Source organism: Somniosus microcephalus, chromosome 8 (genome assembly GCF_052327205.1).
Source record: "Somniosus microcephalus isolate GS21.2 chromosome 8, FLI_Smic_1.0, whole genome shotgun sequence".
Lineage (NCBI taxonomy): Eukaryota > Metazoa > Chordata > Chondrichthyes > Squaliformes > Somniosidae > Somniosus > Somniosus microcephalus.
The window spans coordinates 177,083,598-177,110,079 of record NC_140994.1 but is presented as its reverse complement, the minus strand read 5'-3'; the positions used below and the strand labels follow the sequence as shown (position 1 = coordinate 177,110,079).

The 26,482-nt window shown below is 51.9% G+C and overlaps 1 protein-coding gene across 1 annotated transcript; it reads right to left on the bottom strand.

Moving 5' to 3' along the window:
* Window positions 1-6,894: 6,894 nt before the first annotated feature.
* Window positions 6,895-17,062, bottom strand: rpl26 (ribosomal protein L26). Its single transcript, XM_085995388.1, has 4 exons — window positions 16,955-17,062; window positions 16,462-16,634; window positions 14,253-14,393; window positions 6,895-7,073 (listed from the first exon to the last, which is right to left on the bottom strand). Exons 1-4 carry the CDS (start codon window positions 17,001-17,003, stop codon window positions 6,945-6,947), a joined length of 492 nt encoding a protein of 163 aa, XP_085851514.1. The 5' UTR covers window positions 17,004-17,062; the 3' UTR covers window positions 6,895-6,944.
* Window positions 17,063-26,482: the final 9,420 nt, after the last annotated feature.

The window sequence follows — 26,482 nt, the reverse complement described above, 5'->3', positions numbered from 1 at the left end:
AGCTGCGGAAATATAGCAAAAGCCACAGGAATACGGCACCCATGAAATGACACGGGGATTTGAAAAATGTTATCGCTGCGGCAGAACAACCCATGACCAGAAGGACTGCTGGTTCAAGGACAAAACATGCAGGCAATGCGGAAAGATGGGACACATTGCACGAGTTTGCAGGTCCGGGAAGAAGACTAACGACAACAAAAAGACTACTAAGGAAAAGTACAGGAAAGCACAAAAGATGACGGACAGTAGTTCCGAAGACCAGAAGAGCGATAGTGAATCCGGGAACAAGAGACTAAGCTGTCTCAAACTACACAACGTAATCGCAAAAGAGGATCACCGAACCATTTGGGTCACCCTCACGATAGCAGGGTCCCAAGTCAAAATGGAATTGGATACAGGATCAGCCCTGACCGTCATGAATCGACGAGACTACGAGTGGCTATTCTCACACATACCCTTGAAAGACACATCCATTGTCTTGAAGACATATACGGGGCAGAAAGTATACCCCAGAGGGAAAATAAGGGTGCCTGTCGAATACAACGGCAAGGAAATACAGAAATTGTATCTGTACATACTGCAAGATGGTGGACCACCGTTATTGGGACGTGAATGGATCAGAAAGATAAGTTTAGACTGGCACTCCATTCAGGCACTGACTGTGGCTGGTAAAAAGGATGACGACGTCACACCTGGACGATTGTCAAAAAGCTTAGCTAACGCTAAAGAGGTATTTCAACAAGGACTGGGAACTCTTAAAGGCGTAACCGCCTCGATAAAAATAGAAGAGAATGCAATTCCCAAGTTTTTCAAAGCAAGACCGGTACCGTATGCAATTCACCCAGCCATCGAGGCAGAGCTGGAGAATGCAGGCATGTTATCTAAGGTAGACTGGAGCGAGTGGGCGACACCCATCGTTCCTGTCATGAAGAAAACGTTAAATAAGTCTGAGGAGCCAAGGAAGGTTCGCATCTGTGGGGACTTCAAGGTGACTGTGAACCCAGTCCTTCACACAGTACAGTATCCTCTTCCGAGGATAGAAGATATTTTCACCTCACTATCTGGAGGGAAACGTTTTACAAAAATTGACCTAGCGCAAGCATATTTGCAGACGGAGGTTGAAGAATCCTCTCGGAAATATCTCACGATAAACACTCACAAAGGTCTTTACCAGTATAATCGACTGGTATTCGGAGTAGCATCAGCTCCGGCTATACGGCAAAGAGCGATGGAACAAGTCCTGCAAGGGATTCCGGGGACTCAGTGTTATTTGGACGACATCCTAGTGACAGGTGAAAATGACAGTGAACACCTTGCCAACCTAGAGCAGGTGCTCACTAGACTAAGAGAACATGGGCTACGAGCCAATCGCCCCAAGTGCAAGTTTTTTAAGAAACAAATATCGTATTGTGGCCACGTGATTGATGAAGAGGGGTTACATAAGTCCCCTGACAAAATTGAAGCAGTAGTTAAGGCTCCAGCTGTATCACGGTATGGTACGGCAGCTGTAGCTCCCATGACCGGAAAGCCTTGCAGCGGGTAGTCAAAACTGCCCAACGCATTACCGGCACCCGGCTACCGACCATAGAACATATATATCAGAAACGCTGCCTACGGAGGGCACGGTCCATCATCAAAGACCCTACCCACCCCAGCCACAGTCTGTTCGCCCTCCTACCATCTGGAAGACGCATTTAGGAACAGCTTCTTTCCCAGGGCTGTCATCCTACTGAACTCCACAAATAAACACTAAAGCCTGCACATCTGCCGATGCACTTTATTATGGTCATATTTATGCTAATATATATGTACAAATGTATGTTGAAATGTTTAAGTGTCCTAATCCAAATTGTACACTCTCGGGAGCCGCAAGCCTACATTTCGTTGTACTGCACTTGTGCACTAACAATGACAATAAAAGTTGATTTGATTTGATTTGATTTGAAAATGTGTCGCAACTGAGGTCATTCCTCGGATTGGTGAATTACTACCATAAGTTTTTCCCGAATTTGTCCACAATTCTGCACCCACTGAACGCCCTGCTACAAACTGGAGTAGCATGGAAATGGAGCGATGAATCTAAGCGGGCCTTTCAGAAGTGTAAAGACCTGATCACTTCAAGAGAAGTATTGGCTCACTACAACCCATCACTACCAATAAGACTGGCGTGTGATGCGTCTCCCTACGGCGTTGGAGCGGTACTGTCACATAAATTCCTTGATGGTTCAGAGGCCGATAGCTTTTGCGTCACGCTCGTTAACTTCAGCCGAGCGTAACTATGCCCAGATTGACAGAGAAGCCCTCAGCCTGGTGTGGGGGGTGAAGAAGTTCAATCACTACCTGCACGGACAGAAATTTACTCTACTAACTGATCATCAACCTCGTCTCCATTTTCAACCCCAAGAAGGGCGTCCCGATAATGACAGCACAACGGCTACAGAGGTGGTCCCTTTTCCTAGGGGCACACCAATATGACATAGAGTACAAAGGAACTAAACAGCATGGGAATGCTGATGGATTGGCGCGCCTACCGTTGCTGACAGTGGAAGAAGCACCTGCAGTGGATCCTGTGGAGATATTCCACTCGACCATAGTCGAATGTCTACCTGTGAAGAATGCAAACATAGAAAAGGAAACACGAAATGACCCGACACTCTCCAGGGTCTATGATTTAACGGTGAAGGGATGGCCAGCACATGGCGAACCACTGTTGCCAGCATTCTCGCTGAGAAGAGAACAGCTGTCAGTGTGCCGAGGAACCTTGATGTGTGGATCCAGAGTAGTAATTCCACCCAAATTGAAGGATAGAGTGCTCAATGAGCTTCATGAGGGTCATCTGGGAGGGGTAAAAATGAAGAACTTAGCCAGAGCGTTTGTGTGGTGGCCGGGAATCGATAGAGAAATCGAAGAGATGACCAAGAGCTGTACAGGATGCCAAAAAGTCCAAAACGCCCCACCACAAGCCCCTCTGCATCCATGGGAGTGGCCCTCATCTCCATGGCAAAGGGTACACATTGATTTTGCTGGTCCATTTATGGACTCGATGTTTTTAATTGCGGTGGATGCACATTCAAAGTGGCCAGAGGTAATAAAAATGTCCTCAACCACCACAGAAAAAACTATCAGTCTTACAAACCATATTCGCCAGAAATGGGCTGCCTGAACAGATTTGCTCCGACAATGGACCACAGTTTGTGTCTGAAGAGTTCCGGAGGTTCTTAAAGAACAATGGTGTTAAGCATTACACATCCGCCCCATATCATCCAGCCACCAATGGATTGGCTGAGAGGTTCGTTCAAACATTCAAGAAGGCTATCAAGGCAATGTGTAATGAAGACATACCCCTACAACACAAGGTGGATAACTTCTTGTTTGCCTACCGGAATGCGACACATCCGGTTACCAACCAAACTCCAGCCATGATGTTCTTCAATCGAAGACTAAGATTCCGCTTGGATTTGGTTCAGCCAAACATCAGAAGAGATGTGGAGAACATGAATGAAAGGCCAACCAGGAGTTTCAAGATAGGTCAACCAGTTTTGGCCTGGGACTACCGCACAGAGAAATGGCAGCCAGGAACGATCTGCACACGGCAAGGACCTCTAATGTATACCGTAGACGTTGGAGAGAGCATTATAAGACGCTATGCTGACCAGATTCTAGTCACTGGAAAACGTCAAATCTACACCACGATCCTATACACCTGGTGATGAAACCAAATACCAATTGCATCTACCTCAGAATCGGTGATATTGGAAGCAGACGAACCAAACGATGTTGATCCCGAATCAACTTTGCCAGAAGAACCTGATACCCCAGAGGCGTTATCCAGATAGAATCAGGAAGCCTCCTCAAAGACTGAATTTATAATTAACTTCAGCTAATGTATATAGCAACTGTAATTGTAAATATGTTATTTAATTATTAATCGAATGTTATATACTGTTTAGCTAAAAGGGGAGGAATTGTAGTGTATGCACCTTGAAGGAACTATATTCTGCAGCCCCTGTACACTGCAGTACCAGTAGTGACCACCCGTGTATATAAGCCTGTGTAGTAACTTTGTATAGTAGTTCCAGTTTTGTCTCCATTCAGTAAACACCCGTTATAACCAACTTCGGCAGTCCGTTTCTCAATTACACACGGACATTACAAGATGTACTTTGGTTCTAGAAGGGTTCATAATGAATGATGTCTGCAGGTGTTCTGATATGATGTAGATGACAAAAAGTAAATGCTAGCAGCAGAGCTACATATATAAAGCAAGGGAGATATGAGGAGTGAACAGAAGCTGCTGCAAATGACCATTTTGATTTACGCGCCTCCTGGCTCGGGACAGGATTAACATCGTACTTGCATGTGATTATTACCTCAGCTTCTCCACCTGCATTATGCTATTGGAAAACCATTTTTTAATTACATTATAAGGAATTTACATTATAAACAGCTTTTATTGGCTGAAACTGATTAAACGTTAGATCAAGTTAAAATCATTCCAGGGCATTTTAGACCATCAGTGTTGTAAAATCACGTAATTATGTCATTGTCTCACCCTGAAATACGCAATCTGCTCACTTTTGGTGCGACTGTCATTGCAAACATGAACTCCATATGATCAGAAGATGCTAATTCAACATTTTTTCCTCACTTGAACTTTCTACATTTTCAGTTGAGTCACCATCCAGGTGGCCACTTATGCGAGTTTTAACATTGAGTGGATGACATACCATTAATTATGCAGGAAATCACAGCGGTGCCCAACTCTGTCCTCACCTGCACATTTTCAGTAGCAGTGTACACCAGGCAATGAAACTGTGCCTAATTTATCACTTCTGTAACCCAGACCAGCTAACTAAAACAAGATCTGCATCCTTGCTATGCTTTAAAGTTAAAGATCAGTTAACAAAGGTTTGCATATATCAGATTTTATACAAGGGGTCACTTAGAAGTTGGCATACACCCTCTTCCAATAAAGAAACTGACAAAGCAGTCACATTTAAGCATGCTAGTGATGACTGGATAAATTGATAGCTTACTTTCCCACCCTCCTGATTAGAATGCTAGTGCAAGTGGCACTATGAAAAAGTTAAACCTAAATTAGGTCTGCAGCAGGCATATCAGCAAATGACTGCATGTTACTATTGGTGAACTACTGACTATGCAATAACTCAATGGAGCAGTATAATTCTGCCTAGTTACACGATCTAAACTAGAAATCTGTTAAGAATCAAAAAAGACTACCAAAAAAATGCGAAAGCATTTGAGAAAATGGGGAACGGGAACCACAAGCATTCGAATTAACAGGGAAAACTTGCAACATTTTTTTGGTAAGTAGTAAAACCCATTTTACCACTCGTTGCACAACTAGTCTGCTAAAGCTGCTCTTCCTATGCCAGGTGCAATTTTTATACACCAAGACAGAAGACAACAAATTAATTAATTTATCTGCAATTAAGGTGCAAGAGGTGAAAATTATGAGCCATGTTTCGTACCATAAGCAGACATGATTGCTCAAAAGGGCAATAATTGCAGCAAGGCCAATTGACCCAGTCAAAGAACGGGTCAAAATTTAAAAGATTCTTAAATGAACATAAGTCCAATTAGACCACTGATTTTACTCAGTCGTTTGGGTAGATATATAGTTCTGTGCTGTATTCATTAAGATTTGTAAAATGGCACCATCTAAGAATACATCTATATAATTTTCAGATGAAGTTTTTTTTAAATTTTTTTTTTTTATAAAGTTAAGCTTGATAAATAACTTAGAACACACTAGTTTACAAAAACCTAACTGCAATAAATTAGAGAAGTGAATGCATGATGATGTACCTTCCCACGTAAATTGATATTTTAAGTTAGTCTTTCAGCTAAAATGATGGCGGCCCGTCCCTAAAAGTTAGTGCCAGCTGCGGCTCAGTTGGTAGCATACTCGCCTGAGTCAGAAGCTAGTCTGACACTCCAGTGCAGTACTGAGGGAGTGCTGCAATGTCGGAGGTGCCGTTAAACCAAGGCCCTGTTTGCTCTCAGGTGGATGTAAAAGATCCCATGGCACTATTTCGAAGAAGAGCAGGGGAGTTATCCCCAGTGTCCTGGCCAATACTTATCTCTAAACCAACATAACTATAAAAACAGATTATCTGGTTATCATCACATTGCTGTTTGTGGGACTTTGCTGTGCGCAAATTGGCTGCCACATTTCAACAGTGACTCCACTTCAAAAGTACTTCATTGGCTGTAAAGTGCTTTAAGACGTCCAGTGGTCGCGAAAGGCACTATATAAATGCAAGTCTTTCTTTTAAAAGTATCTCTTAACAGTGCTTTAACTTTTCCAGACATTAAAGAAATCTTAGTTTAAGCCTCTTAACAATTTATGCATCATAAAGTAGTTATTCAATTTAAATAGCACCCTGGCAGCACATTTTTTGCTTAATTGTCAAACACTCCAACCCCATCCCATAATATATAATTGGAGAGGGTACAAGTGCAAGAGCAGAACCTGAGATTGGCTGCATTAGTGGTACAGAATTCATTCAAATGTTAGGTCACAGAATGGCACGATATGGACTCATACTTGCAATTCTTTACAATCTGTTGACTTTTCAGAAACTGTTATGGCAAGCTGCTTTCCCACAGAAAGGGGAAAGTGAAATGAATGCCACCTTAAGTTGAGCTTACTACTTTACACACACACACACAAAGGGAATTTCATGAAAATATTCACAGTATAGGAATTACATAAGCAAATTCACTTCTAACATGCTGGAATTGAATTGAGTTCACCGCTGCCATAGTTTTCTCAAAATGTGTTTGGTAAAGAGGTCTGAAAGATATGGTCCACATTTCTATATGAAAGTGAGCATTGAAAAAGCAGGTTCTGTTAAAAAGTAAACTAGCTTGCAATTTGTTTGAGTCTTTATTGAAAGTAGCAAAGGCGGAACATATAATTACTCCTGCATTTTTTCAATGGATTCTTCTTTATATTTGCCCTTATCCTTGCCAACTTGTCGAGATTTGGCCTTGCGTTCCAGGATCTTCTTGCGATCCTTGTCCAGCTTTAGCCTGGTAATCACCACCTGTAAGAGATTACACATTTATTACCATTAATAATTCTTCATACTTACAACAGTGGGCACATAAGATTATAAATCACATACAAGCATGAAACATGCATATAAAAGCAGGAAGTATGGCTAGTCAGTAGCTGTAAAGAAAAACGATCGGATATGACATTTCGGGTGTGTCTAAAATGTCACAATCCACCTTTTCTTTAGTTATAGGAGCAAAACCATTACTCCATCAGTTCAACATTGACATTAACACTACAGAACCCAGAAAGGGCATGACCAATGTTCCCCCTAATTTGTTTTGGGGTGCACGGCTCAGTCAGTTTCGCGCGTGCACGAAATTTAACATCGGAAAAGCTGGCCCCGGGCTACGCAGCTTAGAGGGAATGTTGGACATGACTGGAATTCCCCCCCCCCCCCCACGAAGTAAATATAATGAATTACTTTCAAATGCCGTGATTTATCTGGGTAAACACAGCAGTCACTTAACTGCTCACTGCGTGAAGTCTTTTCACATTGGCTGAATGAGGAATGTTGGCCAGTACACCAAGAGAGAAACACAAGTTTACAGCACAGGAGGCTATTCTGCCTATCTCGTCTGCACTGGCTCTTTGCTGAAAGAGATGAAAATCGAATTCCTTCTCTTTCCCCATAGCTTCAAATATTTATCCCCTTTTTCCTGCAGCGCTGAGGGAGTGCTGCACTGTCAGAGGTGCCATCTTTCAGATGAGATGTTAAACCGAGGCCCCGTCTACTCTCTCAGGTGGACGTAAAAGATCCCATGGCACTATTTCAAAGAGTAGGGGAGTTATCCCCGGTGTCCTGGCCAATATTTATCCCTCAACCAACATAACACAAAACAGATTTATCTGGTCATTACCACATTGCTGTTTGTGGGAGCTTGCTGTGCGCAAATTGGCTGCCGCGTGTCCCACTTTGCAACAGTGACTCCACTTCAAAAGTACTTCACTGACTGTAAAGCACTTTGAGACGTCTGGTGGTCGTGAAAGGCACTGTATAAATACAAGTCTTTCTTCTTTCTTTCCTTAAAAGATGCAACGGTCTCTACTTCAACTACTTCCTGTGGCAAAGCATACCCTACTCTAACAACGTAAAGAAAGTTCGAACCTTCCCCCCCACTCGGGTGACTTCTTCACCGATTCTTCACCGACTCACCGCAAGGAAATAGCCATTCCCCATATCAAAACCTTGTATAATTTTAAAAATCTTTACTAAATCTCCTTTTAGCCTTTACTGCTCCATTAGAAAAAGGCCCAGTATCTCCAGATCTATAGTTTCTCATGCCTGGTATCATTCTGGGACTGGTCAGATGGACTCCATTGCTCTTTTTTAGGCCAGTAAATTCCTATACTCCCACATAATCTACACTCTTTATGGTTCCAACATCATTTATAGAATGGCAAACCTAAAACTGCATGGTACTACAGGTAGACTACCCTTTATCCGGACTTCCGAAAACCAAAACCCTCTAAAAACCGAAGGTTTTTAGAGGGTTCCGGTTTCGGAAGTTCGGATAAAGGGTAAGTCGTGCGCACGACCCCCCGCCGACCCCGACAACCGCCGACCACCCCCCCCCCCGCGAACCCCGCCGGCCCCGACAACCGCCGACCCACCTTCCGAAATCCGAAATTCTCCGAAAACCGAAACTCGGCTGGTCCCGAGGTTTTCGGATAAAGGATAGTCTACCTGTATTGTATAAATTTATTATCTCTATGCTCTTGTACTCACATGCTCATGAAACCCAAAATGGTGTGAACTTTAATTACCCTTTTTGGCTTATGGGTACATGAACTTATACTTTTGAGAATTATGTATTTGTACCCCCTAGGTCTCCATATACACAGCATTTACTTCATTCCTATATCAATCCAATTGCATCTTCCTTAAAAAAAAAAATTGCTTGCATTTAACAATGCCTTGCTGTCAGTTGTGAATATATTGTGCTTGTTAATTCGATCTTGAATAATGAATTTGAAGAGTTTGCACAAAACTGGTCTATCCTCACCCAGCTTATTCTCGTCCCTGGATGAGCATCTGGGAGCAAGTGGAATAGAAATTGCAAGAATACTAGGGGGTGGGGGTGCGTCGGAGGAAAGGAGTCCAGGCCTCAATAGGGCCCCATATTTTATCCCTGTTCGCCACTGCCTCTCCACCGTCATCCAGCTGGGTGGGACTGCCCGCGCCTGGTTCCATTCTTATCTAATTGTAGCCAGAGAATCACATGCAACAGCTTCTCTTCCTGCACCGTTACCTCTGGGGTCCCCCAAGGATCTATTCCTGGCTTGCTCCTATTTCTCATCTACATGCTGCCCCTTGGCAACATCATCCGAAAACACGGCGTCAGTTTCCACATGTACGCTGACGACACCCAGCTCTACCTCACTACCTTTTCTCTCGACCCCTCCATGGTCTCCAATATGTCAGGTTGCTTGTCCGACATACAGTTCTGGAGGAGCAGAAATTTTCTCCAATTAAATATTGGGAAGACCGAAGCCATTGTTTTCGGTCCCCGCCACAAACTCCGTTCCCTAGCCACTGACTCCATCCCTCTCCCTAACATCTGTCTGAGGCTGAACCACACTGTTCGCAACCTTGGTGTCATATTTGACCCTGAAATGAGCCTCCGACCACATATCCGCAGCATAACAAAGACCGCCTATTTCCACCTCCGTAACATCGCCCGTCTCTGCCCTTGCCTCAGCTCATCCGCTACTGAAACCCTCATCCATGCCTTTGTTACCTCTAGACTTCACTATTTCAACGCACTCCTGGCTGGCCTCCCACATTCTACCCTACATAAACTGGAGGTCACCCAAAATTTGGCTGCCCGTGTTCTAACTCACACCAAGTCCCGTTCGCCCATCACCCTTGTGCTCACTGACCTACATTGGCTCCCGGTTAGGCAGCGCCTCGATTTCAAAATTCTCATTCTTGTTTTCAAATCCCTCCATGGCCTCACCCCTCCCTATCTCTAATCTCCTTCAGCCCCACAATCCCCCCCCACCCCGAGGTATCTGCGCTCCTCTAATTCTACCCTCGAGTATCCCTGATTATAATTTATCGCTCAACCATTGGTGGGCATGCCTTCTGTTGCCTAGGCCCCAAGCTCTGCAATTTCAAGAATTGACAAGAGCTCAAAGATGACAACTTCATACAATCCAAACTCAGGTTCAGTGCATAGTCCAGAAATTTAGCCAGTTTCAGAAACCAGAAGGCTAACTTTATGATCCAAGATTTAGCAGCAAATTTTATCCATTTATTACCACCAATGATGAAACGACATTATTGATCTGTATAAAATGTTGGTGTTCAGAGAGATTTGGGTGTCCTCATGCAAGAAACACAGAAAGCTAGCATGCAGGTACAGCAAGCAATAAGGAAAGCAAATGGCCTGTTGGGCTTTATTGCAAGGGGGTTGGAGTATAAGAGTGAGGAAGTCTTGCTACAATTGTACAGGGCATGGTGAGACCACACCTGGAGTACTGTGCAGAGTTTTGGTCTCCTTATCCGAGGATTCACTAGATTGATTCCTGGGATGAGAGGGCTGTCCGATGATGAGAGATTGTGTAGAATGGGCCTATACTCACTGGAGTTTAGAAGAATGAGGTGATCTCATTGAAACATACAAGATTCTGAAGGGGATTGACAGGGTAGATACTGAGAGGTTGTTTCCCCTGGCTGGAGTGTCTAGAACTAGGGGGCAGAGTCTCAGGATAAGGGGTCGGCCATTTAAGACTGAGATGAGGAAGTATTTCTTCACTTAGAGGGTTGTGAATCTTTGGAATTCTCTGCCCCAGAGGGCTGTGAATGCTGAGTCTTTAAATATATTCAAGGCGGAGATAGATAGATTTTTGGACTCATGGGGAATCATAGAAAATAGGACGAGTAGGCCATTCGGCCCCTCGAGCCTGCTCCGCCATTCAATGAGATCATGGCTGATCATCCAAATTCAGTACCCTGTCCCTGATTTCTCCCCATATCCCTTTAGCTTTAAGAAATATATCTAACTCCTTCTTGAATATATTTAGTGAATTGGCCTCAACTGCCTTCTGTGGTAGAGAATTCCACAGGTTCACCACTCTCTGGGTGAAGAAATTCCTCCTCATCTCAGTCCTAAATGGCTTACCCCTTATCCTTAGACTGCGGCCCCTGGTTCTGGACTCCCCCGCCATCGGGAACATCCTTCCTGCATCTAGTCTGTCTAGTCCTGTTAGAATTTTATAATTTCAATGAGATCCCCTCTCATTCTTCTAAACTCTAGCGAATATAAGCCTAATCGACCCAATCTCTCTTCATACGTCAAGGCATATGGAGATGGGGCGGGAAACTGCAGTTGAGGTCGATGATCAGCCATGATCTTATTGAATGGCGGAGCAGGCTCAAGGGGCCGTATGGCCTATTCCTGCTCTTATTTCTTATGTATGGTCATCCAGCTCACTGCATGCAACAGTAAAAACCACAGGACTATGATTTGAATTTAAAAGGTCATTGCAAAAAAGGTCACATTTATTTCCAACACCAGATTTCTGATTGGTGCTCTTGGAGGACAAGACACACCCAGCAGTTTATCTGGAATGTGTAATTAGATCCTGCCTTCCTAAGTAATCAAGTACTTTTCAAAATGTAATTCAAGCCATTCCGACTGCCAGGCTCCAGACAGAAGAGCTCACATAGAACAGACAGGGCTCACCCTTTCAGGTTACGACCTTCTCTCACCCCCCAAACAAGTTGCTAATCTTCCTCCCCATCTCAAGTTCCTGACCTTTTCCCTCCCACCAAGTTCCTGACCTCTTCCCCCCACCCCCAAGTTCCTGACCGTCTCTCCCCCCCCCCACAAAGTTCCTGACCTTCTCCTCCTCCCACCCTGGGTTCCTGACCTTCTTTCCCCGCCCAAGATCCCCACTGCCAGGTTCCTGACACCCGTCCATAGATGGGGCACTGTGTGCGGGTCACAGATTGTTAACAGGTTTATTGGGTATGAAGTGAATAGTGACAGTGTCATAACTTCTGGATTTTGTCCAGTCTAATGATGCCACTTGCCACACACGCACCAAGCTTTCTGAGAAATCAACCTGGTCTAGGGGTGGAGAGGGAGAATGTAGTGCGGGTGTAAAAGGGCTGGTGTTGGAAGAACGTGATCCTTCTTACCATCTGGATCACCCCCCCCCCCCAACTCCCCCACTGTGCTCTCTACCACCACAACCCCCTCCCCACCCGAGCTCCTGACTATCTCTCCCCACCACTCCAGAGTTCCTGACCGCCCCTCCGCTCCTCTCTCTTCCCCCTTTGATTCCTCCTCCAATCCCCTGTCTCGCTCCACTTTCAATCCTCTCTCTCTCCCCCCCACCACCAACGAATCCAATGATCTTCTTACGGAGCCGAGGAAAGCGCAGCCCACTGTGCAGGCTGCAATGGTTGGGTACTGTGCATGCACAGCTTCAGCAAACAGCGCGCACGCGCAGAAGGGGATCGAGTGTGCATGCATGGCTCCGGGATACCGCGTGCATGCACAGAAGGCTGCAAAGATATTTGTGAAGATAACCACAGCATTGCAAAAACCTACTGTCCTTCTCATCCTTTTAGGTCGAATACATTTTATCCTGCCATACCTAGTTATTTTAATTTCCCCACCCTTTTCCACCAAATTCCCCCAGAAGTCATAAACGCCATGCTAGGATACAGTTCTACAGACAATAGACATCCTCCTGCACACTGCTCATGAGCAGTTTTTGATGCATGCGATTCGATGAGCAGCAGCAAGCTATTTGACCACAGGAGGGGGAATTGCAGTCGAGCCCAATTGTGGGGCCGTGTGTGCAAATTGGCTGCCGCGTTTCCGTACATCTCAACAGTGACAATTCTGTCCTCAACTCCGTCCATACTAGTGCACTACTGGTGTGAATTGTTGGACAGCAACCAGGTATGGGAAATGTGGCAGAGTTCTCCCTCCCTAAACCAGGGGCATGGAGATCAGTTGATGACACAGACAAAGAACCAAACTTACTGTTCTGCTCAACTATTAACTGGAGAAACTTGCCGAGTTATCGGGGCGCGCAACACCTACACCTGCAGCAAAATACCACACTTGGTTGCTTTCAATTTCTAGAATTCTCCTGCTTAACTGTGGGCAGTCACAGCCATAACTGGGCTGGTTGCCAATCAATAGTGGGTCACATTTATCTATGCCTCTGAAAACTTAACCAATGACCAAAGGCAAACATATGCCCTATAGTCATAATAAGGTGGTCACAAAGTCACCTCTAGGTGGCTATTTCAGTAGCTTAAACAATACTGGCTCCAGTCAGTGCGGTGTAAAAGCCGTAACTGCCGATGTCTGCATTAGTATATGCACTGAGCGAACATTCCAGGGAAAATCTGATCCACAACAAGGTTCACCCAAACTATGTGCAAACAATGGATTTAACCTCAAGACATCCACCAGTTTCACAAAGCCTCAAACTGCAGCATTTTTAATGTAATAGCAAAATACTGCAGATGCTGGAAATCTGAAATGACAGAAAATGCTGGAAATACTCAGCAGGTCAGGCAGCATCCGTGGAGAGAAACAGCGTTAACGTTTCAGGTCCGGGACCCTTCATCACATTTTTAATGTGCTAGTTTCAGAATGGTAATTTCTAAAATTCTCAGATCTTGATATTATAGAAAAAGAGAACGTTTCATGATCCCATGACTTCAAACTACCTTTGAAACATAGTCATTGTTGAAATGTACAGAAACACAGCTGCCAATTTGCACACAAGGTGCCACAAACAGTAATGATGGCATTGGTTGAGTGATAAATATTGGCCAGGACACTGGGAGAACTCCCCTACTCTCCTTCGAATAGTGTTGTTACATTGTTTTTACCTCCACCTGAGGCCTTGCTTTAATGTCTCATCCGTAAGCCGGCACCTGACAGTGCAGCACTCCCCGAGCCCTGCATTGAAGGGTTAGCCTAGGTTACGTGCTCAAGTCATTTATAGATGTATTGCTTCAATAACTTAGTGTACAGACCAAAGTTTCTCTTTAAACCTACCAATATAAAATGTTGGTTCTGTGGCAGGAAGCTTGCTCAGTTACTCACCTTCCCACACCATTACACCAAAATAACCAGGTTTATTTGCTGACATTAACCAGTCAAAACCCCAGTGTGCACACAGTTCCTACCTTGCTGGAGTGAATGCCAACGTGAACCGTGGTACCATTGGCTTTTTCACGCTGCACACGCTCAATATAGATTACATACTTCTTTCTGTATACTTGGACAACTTTGCCGATCTGCTGACCCTTGTAATGCCCTCTGACGACCTGCACATAAGATATCAAATATAGAATACAAAAGTTTAACATTAATGCATGCAGCCAAAATGCTTCATTTGCTAGTTCACTGGTATTTGGATGCTGGTTTTTGAAGCCCTGCACTAATGTTTTAACAATCAACGTGGAACACTCCTACTTTCGTAAGATCTCAGGGTGTACTTTTAAAAAATTTGTTCACGGGATGTGGGCGTCGCTGACAAGGCCAGCATTTATTGTCCACCCCTAATTGCCCCCGAGAAGATGGTGATGAACCACTGCAGTCCATGTGGTGTTCTTTGTAGTGGTTTGGTACAACTGAGTAGCTTGCTAGGCCATTTCAAAGGGCAGTTAAAAGTCAACCACATTGCTGTGGGTCTGGAGTCACTTGTAGGCCAGACCAGGCAATGACGGCAGATTTCCTTCCCTAAAGGACATTAATGAACCAGGTGGGTTTTTGCAACAATCCGGTAGGTTCATGGTCACCATTACTGATGCTAACTTTTTATTCCAGATTTATTTATTTAAATTAACTGAATTTAAATTCTCCAGCTGCCGTGGTGGAATATGGATCCAGCAGCACACTTCTCAAACATTATCTGTAAGATAGCAAGATCAAAGCAGTAGTGTTTTTAACCTAGGAAGTACCAGAAGCACAGCATTCCTTTAATCATTCCTAAAATTGATAACCAGTTTACAAGTCATTACAATTCTAATCATATTTTCTAATATAATACATATAACATATGCAAAGGTATCCATATATTATATGCATACATATAATATATGCATATTTAATGTAGAAAAACATTCCCAATCATTTCACAGAAGCAGACAAAAATGGACACCACAGTAAAGGAGATATCAGGAGGCATGTCTAAAAGCTTGGTCAAAGAGGTGAGTTTTAAGAAAGGTCACGAGAGGACAGGGAGGTAGAGAGGCCGAGGGATAAAATTCCAGAGTGTATAGCCTAGTTGGCTGAAGGCACAGCCACGAATGGCGGGGCAAAAGGAGTGGGGAATGCAGAAGAGTCCAGAGTCAGAGGAATGCAGTTCTGAGGGTTGTAGGAAGTTAGAGCTTGGGATGGGCAAGGCCATGAAGGAATTTAAATGAGAATTTTAATTTGAGGGGGGAGGGGGGGGGGGGGAATGGTGGTTGTGGGGGTGAGGGGTGGGTGCAGTTCTGGGGGCCAATGTAGGTCAGGAAGCATAGAGGTAATGGGTGAAGGATAGAATATATGGTTAGATACAACAGTGTAGTTGTAGTTTAATTGTCAATCAGCCATCTCACCCACACTAACCACTATGAGGTCAAGCACAGGTGGACAGTCATGGGCCCGACACCAGCACTGGAACGGAGCAGGGATTAAAATGCAGGCCCGACCAGGTGAGGGTCCATAGAAATAGGGCAGAAAATTAACATTGAGGGGATAAAAGAATGTTGACTGGCCATCCTGACATTCTAGGCACTAGACTGCGAGTGTAACAGACGGACATGGGACAGACAGATATCAATATTGCCATAGAAGCGACGCAACTGGCCACCTGAACTTTTGAGGAGCAAGTATCATCAGCCAGATTGCACATGGCAATGACAGCACATGAGATTGCTGCAGTCTCAATATTCACTTCATTCCAGCAATTATAACTACCACCAATGCAGAGACTCTAAAGCCCAATTACAGCACCCCTAATATCATTGTTAAAATAAAAAGGAAGAACTTGTAAATGCTGGAAGTCTGAAATAGAAACCGTACTACAAATGCACAGGACTGTCAGTATCAGTTCCAATGAAGAGCACACCTAGAGAAAGGCAAAACCTGTCTTTTCACTTCACAGATGCTCACTGACCTGCTGTATTTCCAGCATTTTCTGTTATTATCCCTATTCTTGATAGTAGGTTATAACAGGTTAGAAGTTATGGTATAACCATGACAGACAGAAAAAGCAGGAAATGTTGGAAACCCAAAGCGGTTAGTACTTAAGGCAGGGTGACGCTGTAAATAGGGCCTTCGATTCATTCCTCACATATTTTCTTTTCATCTTTTCATGCATTAAAGCGCAGGGTTTTGTCCACCTACCTGAACCTCATCATCCTTGCGTATGGGCATTGAGCGGACATTGTATTTCTGTCTCAGTTCCTTGGAGAGTGGAGAGGACATGATTTTTCTGCGGATGTGAGACGGAGCATTGAAGTGCCTCTTGCGGTTCTTCCTCCGGGAAGATGTTACGTAGGGATTGAACTTCATGTTGGCTGCACACAGAAGAAACACACACGTTTAAGCTACTGTTGCTGACTGTTAGATCTTAAAACAAGAGTCGAAACCGGAGTCGGAATAGCAAAACACACGCCACCAGTCTGGAGCGCTCAGCGAGATCTGGCGCCCGCTCGACAAGGCCCCACAGGGTTTCTACATTTCACACCGAGCTAAGCCCGCTCCGCACCCCGTATTGCAACAATATTGACATATATGACGGGCAAATCGTTGCCCGGTGCAGTATCGGGAGTCGCTTAGCCGCGGTGGGGCTCGGAAAGGCTCGGATGTTAGCGGATATCACTGACGGGATCCTTACCGCCCTGTTCTGCTTCCAATGGCCGCCTGCGAAAAGAGAGCGCACGCATGCGCCGTGCGTCATTCGTCTGTTCAACTCATCGCGCGAGATTACAGCGGAGCAATTGGGACGACTTGTCTTGCTCTGCTGTGGGAATGATGCGACGAATGGCCTTTTCTCAGCCTTTGCTTATTTTGGGATCAAAAATCTTACTCAAATCCTCAAAGGATTAAAAACACAAAAGGGTGTAATTGCAACATGGGAACAGCGGGGGAGAAAAGGTATTCTTGTTATGGTTTTGTTTTGCACAATGTTACTGCATCATACATAAGAATTAGGAACAGTAGGCCATACGGCCCCACGAGCCTGCTTTGCCATTCAATAAGATTTTTTTGTTCCTGAGATGTAGGCGTCACTGGCAAGGCCAGCATTTATTGTCCAGCCCTTGAGAAGGTAGTGGTGAGCTGCCTTCTTGAACCGCTGCCGTCCCTGGGTGCTGGTACTCACATCGTGCTGTTTGGGAGGGAACTCCAGGATTTTGGCCCAGCGACGATGAAGGAACGGTGATATATTTCCAAGTCAGGATGGTGTGTGACTTGGAGCAGAATTTGGAGGGGAGGGTGTTCCCATGCGCCTTCTGCCCTTGTCCTTCTAGGCAGTAGACAAGAAGAAGACAAGTACCACATAGAAGGCTGGTTAACAAAATTGAGGCTCATGGAATAGGTGGGTCAGTGGCAGCTTGGACAAGGAATTGGCTTAAGGACAGAAAACAGCAAGTGTGGTAAATGACTGTTCTTCAGACTGGGGGATGGTAGACAGTGATGTTCACCAAGGGTCAATGCTGCGGCCACTGCTTTTTTTCATTTATATATATACTAGCTGGAGTGCCCGGCGGTGCCGAGGGCTTTTTGAGGGCATGTTATTGTTGGGAGGGAGGGAGAGAGAGAGAGTTGGGACAGAGACGGGGGGGGGTGGGACAGAGACGGGGGGGGGTGGGACAGAGACGGGGGGGGTGGGACAGAGACGGGGGGGTGGGACAGAGACGGGGGGGTGGGACAGAGACGGGGGGGTGGGACAGAGACGGGGGGGGGTGGGACAGAGACGGGGGGGGTGGGACAGAGACGGGGGGGGTGGGACAGAGACGGGGGGGTGGGACAGAGACGGGGGGGTGGGACAGAGACGGGGGGGGTGGGACAGAGACGGGGGGGTGGGACAGAGACGGGGGGGGGGTGGGACAGAGACGGGGGGGGGGTGGGACAGAGACGGGGGGGGGGGGTGGGACAGAGACGGGGGGGGGGGGGTGGGACAGAGACGGGGGGGGTGGGACAGAGACGGGGGGGTGGGACAGAGACGGGGGGGGGGTGGGACAGAGACGGGGGGGGGTGGGACAGAGACGGGGGGGGTGGGACAGAGACGGTGGGGTGGGACAGAGACGGGGGGGGTGGGACAGAGACGGGGGGGTGGGACAGAGACGGGGGGGGTGGGACAGAGACGGGGGGTGGGACAGAGACGGGGGGGTGGGACAGAGACGGGGGGGTGGGACAGAGACGGGGGGGTGGGACAGAGACGGGGGGGTGGGACAGAGACGGGGGGGTGGGACAGAGACGGGGGGGTGGGACAGAGACGGGGGGGTGGGACAGAGACGGGGGGGTGGGACAGAGACGGGGGGGTGGGACAGAGACGGGGGGGTGGGACAGAGACGGGGGGGTGGGACAGAGACGGGGGGGGTGGGACAGAGACGGGGGGGTGGTGGGGACAGAGACGGGGAGGGTGGGACAGAGACGGGGGGGGTGGGACAGAGACGGGGGGGGGTGGGACAGAGACGGGGGGGTGGGACAGAGACGGGGGGGTGGGACAGAGACGGTGGGGTGGGACAGAGACGGGGGGGGTGGGACAGAGACGGGGGGGGTGGGACAGAGACGGGGGGGGGTGGGACAGAGACGGGGGGGGTGGGACAGAGACGGGGGGGGGTGGGACAGAGACGGGGGGGTGGGACAGAGACGGGGGGGGTGGGACAGAGACGGGGGGGGTGGGACAGAGACGGTGGGGGGTGGGACAGAGACGGTGGGGGTGGGACAGAGACGGGGGGGTGGGACAGAGACGGGGGGGTGGGACAGAGACGGGGGGGTGGGGACAGAGACGGGGGGGTGGGACAGAGACGGGGGGGTGGGACAGAGACGGGGGGGTGGGACAGAGACGGGGGGGTGGGACAGAGACGGGGGGGTGGGACAGAGACGGGGGGGTGGGACAGAGACGGGGGGGTGGGACAGAGACGGGGGGGGTGGGACAGAGACGGGGGGGTGGGACAGAGACGGGGGGGGGGGGCTGGGACAGAGACCGAGGGGGGGGGCTGGGACAGAGACCGGGGGGGGGGGGCTGGGACAGAGACCGGGGGGGGGGGGCTGGGACAGAGACCGGGGGGGGGGGGGGGGCTGGGACAGAGACAGGGGGGGGTGGGACAGAGACAGGGGGGGGGGGTGGGACAGAGACCGGGGGGGGGGGGGGGACAGAGACCGGGGGGGGGGGGGGGACAGAGGCCGGGGGGGGGGGGGTGGGACAGAGGCCGGGGGGGGGGGGGGACAGAGACCGGGGGGGGGGACAGAGACGGGGGGGGGACAGAGACGGGGGGGGTGGGACAGAGACGGGGGGGTGGGACAGAGACGGGGGGGTGGGACAGAGACGGGGGGGGTGGGACAGAGACGGGGGGGGTGGGACAGAGACGGGGGGGGGTGGGACAGAGACGGGGGGGGGTGGGACAGAGACGGGGGGGGGTGGGACAGAGACGGGGGGGGGGGTGGGACAGAGACGGGGGGGTGGGACAGAGACGGGGGGGTGGGACAGAGACGGGGGGGGTGGGACAGAGACGGGGGGGGTGGGACAGAGACGGGGGGGTGGGACAGAGACGGGGGGGGTGGGACAGAGACGGGGGGGTGGGACAGAGACGGGGGGGTGGGACAGAGACGGGGGGGTGGGACAGAGACGGGGGGGGGTGGGACAGAGACGGGGGGGGTGGGACAGAGACGGGGGGGGTGGGACAGAGACGGGGGGGTGGGACAGAGACGGGGGGGTGGGACAGAGACGGGGGGGGTGGGACAGAGACGGGGGGGTGGGGCAGAGACGGGGGGGTGGGGCAGAGACGGGGGGGGGTGGGGCAGAGACGGGGGGGGTGGGACAGAGACGGGGGGGTGGGACAGAGACGGGGGGGTGGGACAGAGACGGGGGGTGGGACAGAGACGGGGGGGTGGGACAGAGACGGGGGGGTGGGACAGAAACGGGGGGGTGGGACAGAAACGGGGGTGGGACAGAAACGGGGGGGTGGGACAGAAACGGGGGTGGGACAGAGATGGGGGGGTGGGACAGAGACGGGGGGGTGGGACAGAGACGGGGGGGTGGGACAGAGACGGGGGGGGTGGGACAGAGACAGGGGGGGGTGGGACAGAGACAGGGGGGGGTGGGACAGAGACAGGGGGGGGTGGGACAGAGACGGGGGGGTGGGACAGAGACGGGGGGGTGGGACAGAGACGGGGGGGTGGGACAGAGACGGGGGGGTGGGACAGAGACGGGGGGGGTGGGACAGAGACGGGGGGGGGTGGGACAGAGACGGGGGGGTGGGACAGAGACGGGGGGGGGTGGGACAGAGACGGGGGGGGGTGGGACAGAGACGGGGTGGGGGGTGGGACAGAGATGGGTGGGGGGTGGGACAGAGACGGGGGGGGTGGGACAGAGACGGGGGGGGGGTGGGACAGAGACGGGGGGGGTGGTGGGGACAGAGACCGGGGGGGGTGGGACAGAGGGGGGGGGCGGTGGGACAGAGGGGGGGGGGCGGTGGGACAGAGGGGGGGGGGCGGTGGGACAGAGGGGGGGGGTGGGACAGAGGGGGGGGGTGGGTTTATTCCTGAAACTTATCGAAAGTGGGGTAGGAGGGAAAACATATGATGTAATTAAATCAATGTATACAAACAACAAATGTGCAGTTAAAATTGGAGACAAACAAACAAAATACTTCCCACAGGGGCGGGGGGTGACGCAGGGCTCGCCAATCTCACCGACACTCTTTAATATTTACATAAATGGATTGGCAAAACTACTTGAACAATCTACAGCACCCGGCCTCACCCTATATGAATCCAAGGTTAAATTCCTCCTCTATGCAGACGACCTGGTTCTGCTGTCACCTACTAAAGAGGGGCTACAGCAAAACCTGGACCTGCTGGAGTCGTACTGCCAGACTTGGGCCCTGACAATAAATCCCCAAAAAACCAAAGTCCTTGTGTTCCAGCAAAGATCCAAACATCAGGGACCCAAAATAAATTTCACAGTAGGAACAACCAAAATTGAACAAACCACTAACTACACATACTTGGGCTTAAAAATCAGTTCTACGGGAAACTTCAAACTGGCTGTGAATGAAGTGAAAGAGAAAGCAAGAAGGGCTTTCTATGCCATCAAAAAATCAATCCAAATAGAAATCCCAATTAGCATTTGGCTCAAAATTTTCAAATCAGTAATTGAACCAATTGCACTCTATGGCAGTGAGGTATGGGGACCGCTAACTCAACAAGAATTTGCAAAATGGGACAAACACCCAATTGAGATCCTACATGCAGAATTCTGTAAAAGTATCCTCCGGACTCAAAGGAAAACAGTAAACAATGCATGCAGGGCGGAACTAGGCCAATATCCATTAATAATCACTATCCAAAAAAGAGCCACAAATTTTGGAATCACCTACAAATGAGCAACCCCCAATGCTATCACTACGACGCCCTGAAATGCCAAGAGCTGACCATAAAGAAGAATACCCTCAGTCAACTAGTCCTGGGACTCAGTGAAGTAACTACTAACAATACTAACAATAACCAGCCCCAGGACAGTGACAGGGTAACACAAAGAATTCGACCCAACACAATCGTCGCTAAGCAAAAGGAAAAATATCTGACATATTGGGCAGAAACAACAAAAACCCAAAGCAAACTCAATTGCTACTTGGCCCTAAACAGACAATACAACATAGCTGATTACCTGACCATGGTAAAGGATAACAAACTGAGAAGAACCTTGACAAGGTACAGACTTAGCGAACATAGCCTAGCGATCGAAAAAGGCAGACACAGGCAGACCAGGTTGCCAAGAGAGGACAGGATATGCTCGCACTGCAGTCAGGGAGTGGTGGAGACAGAGATGCACTTCCTCACAGCTTGTGGAAAATATCAGGGCATCAGGGAGAATTTCTACCAAAAATTCTCACAAATATGCCCTGATTTCAGAAATCTGAATGACAACCAAAAACTCCCATTCCTACTGGGAGAGGAGAGAAGCTGTATAACACTGGCGGCACGCTATGTTACAGCTTGCCATGAACAGAGAGCCAACCAGTAAACTAAGAAAAGAATATATATAAACAATGCGAATGTATATTTATACACTCAGGGATATACCTGTTTATACACTGTATGAATAGAACTGCGTTTATGTGGTAAACCATAAATGTATTTTGATGCTTTGGCAACATTAGATGTAACTTATCATGCCAATAAAGCGATTTGAATTGTGAATTGTGAATTGGGTGGGACAGAGACCGGGGGGGGGGGGGTGGGACAGAGACCGGGGGGGGGGGGGGTGGGACAGAGACCGGGGGGGGGGGGGGGGGGGGGACAGAGACCGGGGGGGGGGGGGGGACAGAGACCGGGGGGGGGGTGGGACAGAGACCGGGGGGGGGGGGGGGACAGAGACCGGGGGGGGGGGGGACAGAGACCGGGGGGGGGGGGGGCTGGGACAGAGACCGAGGGGGGGGGGCTGGGACAGAGACCGGGGGGGGGGGGCTGGGACAGAGACCGGGGGGGGGGGGCTGGGACAGAGACCGGGGGGGGGGGGGGGGCTGGGACAGAGACAGGGGGGGGTGGGACAGAGACAGGGGGGGGGGGTGGGACAGAGACCGGGGGGGGGGGGGGGACAGAGACCGGGGGGGGGGGGGGGGACAGAGGCCGGGGGGGGGGGGGTGGGACAGAGGCCGGGGGGGGGGGGGGACAGAGACCGGGGGGGGGGGACAGAGACGGGGGGGGGACAGAGACGGGGGGGGGGACAGAGACGGGGGGGGGGACAGAGACGGGGGGGAACAGAGACGGGGGGGGACAGAGACGGGGGGGGGACAGAGACGGGGGGGGGGAGACAGAGACGGGGGGGGGACAGAGACGGGGGGGACAGAGACGGGGGGGGGGACAGAGACGGGGGGGGGGACAGAGGCGGGGGGGGGGACAGAGACGGGGGGGGGACAGAGACGGGGGGGGGACAGAGACGGGGGGGGGACAGAGACGGGGGGGGACAGAGACGGGGGGGGGACAGAGACGGGGGGGGGGACAGAGACGGCGGGGGGGACAGAGACGGGGGGGGGGGACAGAGACGGGGGGGGGGGACAGAGTCGGGGGGGGGGGACAGAGTCGGGGGGGGGGACAGAGTCGGGGGGGGACAGAGTCGGGGGGGGGACAGAGTCGGGGGGGGGACAGAGTCGGGGGGGGGGGACAGAGACGGGGGGGGGGACAGAGACGGGGGGGGGGACAGAGACGGGGGGGGACAGAGGGGGGGGACAGAGACGGGGGGGGACAGAGACGGGGGGGGACAGAGACGGGGGGGACAGAGACGCGGGGGACAGAGACGCGGGGGACAGAGACGCGGGGGGGGACAGAGACGGGGGGGGACAGAGACGGGGGGGGACAGAGACGGGGGGGGGGGGGACAAGGTACAGACTTAGCGAACATAGCCTAGCGATCGAAAAAGGCAGACACAGGCAGACCAGGCTGCCAAGAGAAGACAGGATATGCTCTCACTGCAGTCAGGGAGTAGTTGAGACAGAGATGCACTTCCTCACAGCCTGTGGAAAATATCAGGGCATCAGAGAGAATTTCTATCAAAAATTCTCACAAATATGCCCTGAATTCAGAAATCTGACTGACAACCAAAACTCCCATTCCTACTGGGGGAGGAGAGAAGCTGTGTAACACTGGCGGCACACTATGTTACAGCTTGCCATGAACAGAGGGACAACCAGTAAACTAAGACAAGAGTATATATAAAACAAGGCGAAAATATATTTATAAACTCAGGGATATACCTGTTTATACACTGTATGAATGGAACCGCGTTTATGTGTTCAACCATAAATGTATTTTGATGCTTTGGCAACATAAGATGTACCTTATCATGCCAATAAAGCGATTTGTATTGTATTATTGTATTGACAGAGGGGGGGGGGGACAGAGACGGGGGGGGAGACAGAGACGGGGGGGGACAGAGACGGGGGGGGACAGAGACGGGGGGGGACGGACAGAGACGGGGGGGGGGACAGAGACGGGGGGGGGGACAGAGACGGGCGGGGGACAGAGACGGGGGGGGGACAGAGACGGGGGGAGGGGACAGAGACGGGGGAGGGGACAGAGACGGGGGGGACAGAGACGGGGGGGGGGACAGAGACGGGGGGGGGGGACAGAGACGGGGGGGGGGACAGAGTCGGGGGGGGGGACAGAGACGGGGGGGGGACAGAGACGGGGGGGGGGACAGAGACGGGGGGGGGGGGGACAGAGACGGGGGGGGGACAGAGACGGGGGGGGGGACAGAGACGGGGGGGGGACAGAGACGGGGGGGGACAGAGACGGGGGGGGGGACAGAGACGGGGGGGGAGACAGAGACGGGGGGGGGACAGAGACGGGGGGGGGGACAGAGACGGGGGGGGACAGAGACGGGGGGGGACAGAGACGGGGGGGGGACAGAGACGGGGGGGGACAGAGACGGGGGGGGGACAGAGACGGGGGGGGGACAGAGACGGGGGGGGGACAGAGACGGGGGGGGGACAGAGACGGGGGGGGGACAGAGACGGGGGGGGGACAGAGACGGGGGGGGACAGAGACGGGGGGGGACAGAGACGGGGGGGGACAGAGACGGGGGGGGACAGAGACGGGGGGGGGACAGAGACGGGGGGGGGACAGAGACGGGGGGGGGGACAGAGACGGGGGGGGAGACAGAGACGGGGGGGGACAGAGACGGGGGGGGGGGACAGAGACGGGGGGGGGGGACAGAGACGGGGGGGGGGGCGACAGAGACGGGGTGGCGGCGACAGAGACCGGGGTGGGGGACAGAGACGGGGCGGGGGGGACAGAGACGGGGGGGGAGGGGACAGCGACGGGGGGGGGGACAGAGACGGGGGGGGGGGGGACAGAGACGGGGGGGGGGACAGAGACGGGGGGGGGGGACAGAGACGGGGGGGGGGACAGAGACGGGGGGGGGGACAGAGACGGGGGGGGGACAGAGACGGGGGGGGGACAGAGACGGGGGGGGGACAGAGACGGGGGGGGACAGAGACGGGGGGGTGGGACAGAGACGGGGGGGTGGGACAGAGACGGGGGGGTGGGACAGAGACGGGGGGGTGGGACAGAGACGGGGGGGTGGGACAGAGACGGGGGGGTGGGACAGAGACGGGGGGGGTGGGACAGAGACGGGGGGGTGGGACAGAGACGGGGGGGGTGGGACAGAGACGGGGGGGGGTGGGACAGAGACGGGGGGGTGGGACAGAGACGGGGGGTGGGACAGAGACGGGGGGGGGTGGGACAGAGACGGGGGGGGTGGGACAGAGACGGGGGGGGGTGGGACAGAGACGGGGGGGGATGGGACAGAGACGGGGGGGTGGGACAGAGACGGGGGAGTGGGTCAGAGACGGGGGGGGGGTGGGAGACAGAGACGGGGGGGTGGGTGGGACAGAGACGGGGGGGTGGGTGGGACAGAGACGGGGGGGTGGGTGGGACAGAGACGGGGGGTGGGTGGTACAGAGACGGGGGGTGGGTGGGACAGAGACGGGGGGTGGGTGGGACAGAGACGGGTGGTGGGTGGGACAGAGACGGGGGGGTGGGACAGAGACGGGGGGGTGGGACAGAGAGACGGGGGGGTGGGACAGAGACACGGGGGGGTGGGACAGAGACACGGGGGGGTGGGACAGAGACACGGGGGGTGGGACAGAGACACGGGGGGGTGGGACAGAGACACGGGGGGGTGGGACAGAGAAGGGGGGGTGGGACAGAGACGGGGGGTGGGACAGAGACGGGGGGGACAGAGACGGGGGGGGACAGAGACGGGGGGGGGGACAGAGACGGGGGGGGGGACAGAGACGGGGGGGGACAGAGACGGGGGGGGGAGAGAGACGGGGGGGGGACAGAGACGGGGGGGGGACAGAGACGGGGGGGGTGGGACAGAGACGGGGGGGGTGGGACAGAGACGGGGGGGTGGGACAGAGACGGGGGGGGTGGGACAGAGACGGGGGGGGTGGGGAGAGAGACGGGGGGGTGGGAGAGAGACGGGGGGGGGGGTGGGACAGAGACGGGGGGGGTGGGACAGAGACGGGGGGGTGGGACAGAGACGGGGGGGTGGGACAGAGACGGGGGGGGTGGGACAGAGACGGGGGGGGTGGGACAGAGACGGGGGGGGTGGGACAGAGACGGGGGGGGTGGGACAGAGACGGGGGGGTGGGACAGAGACGGGGGGGGTGGGACAGAGACGGGGGGAGTG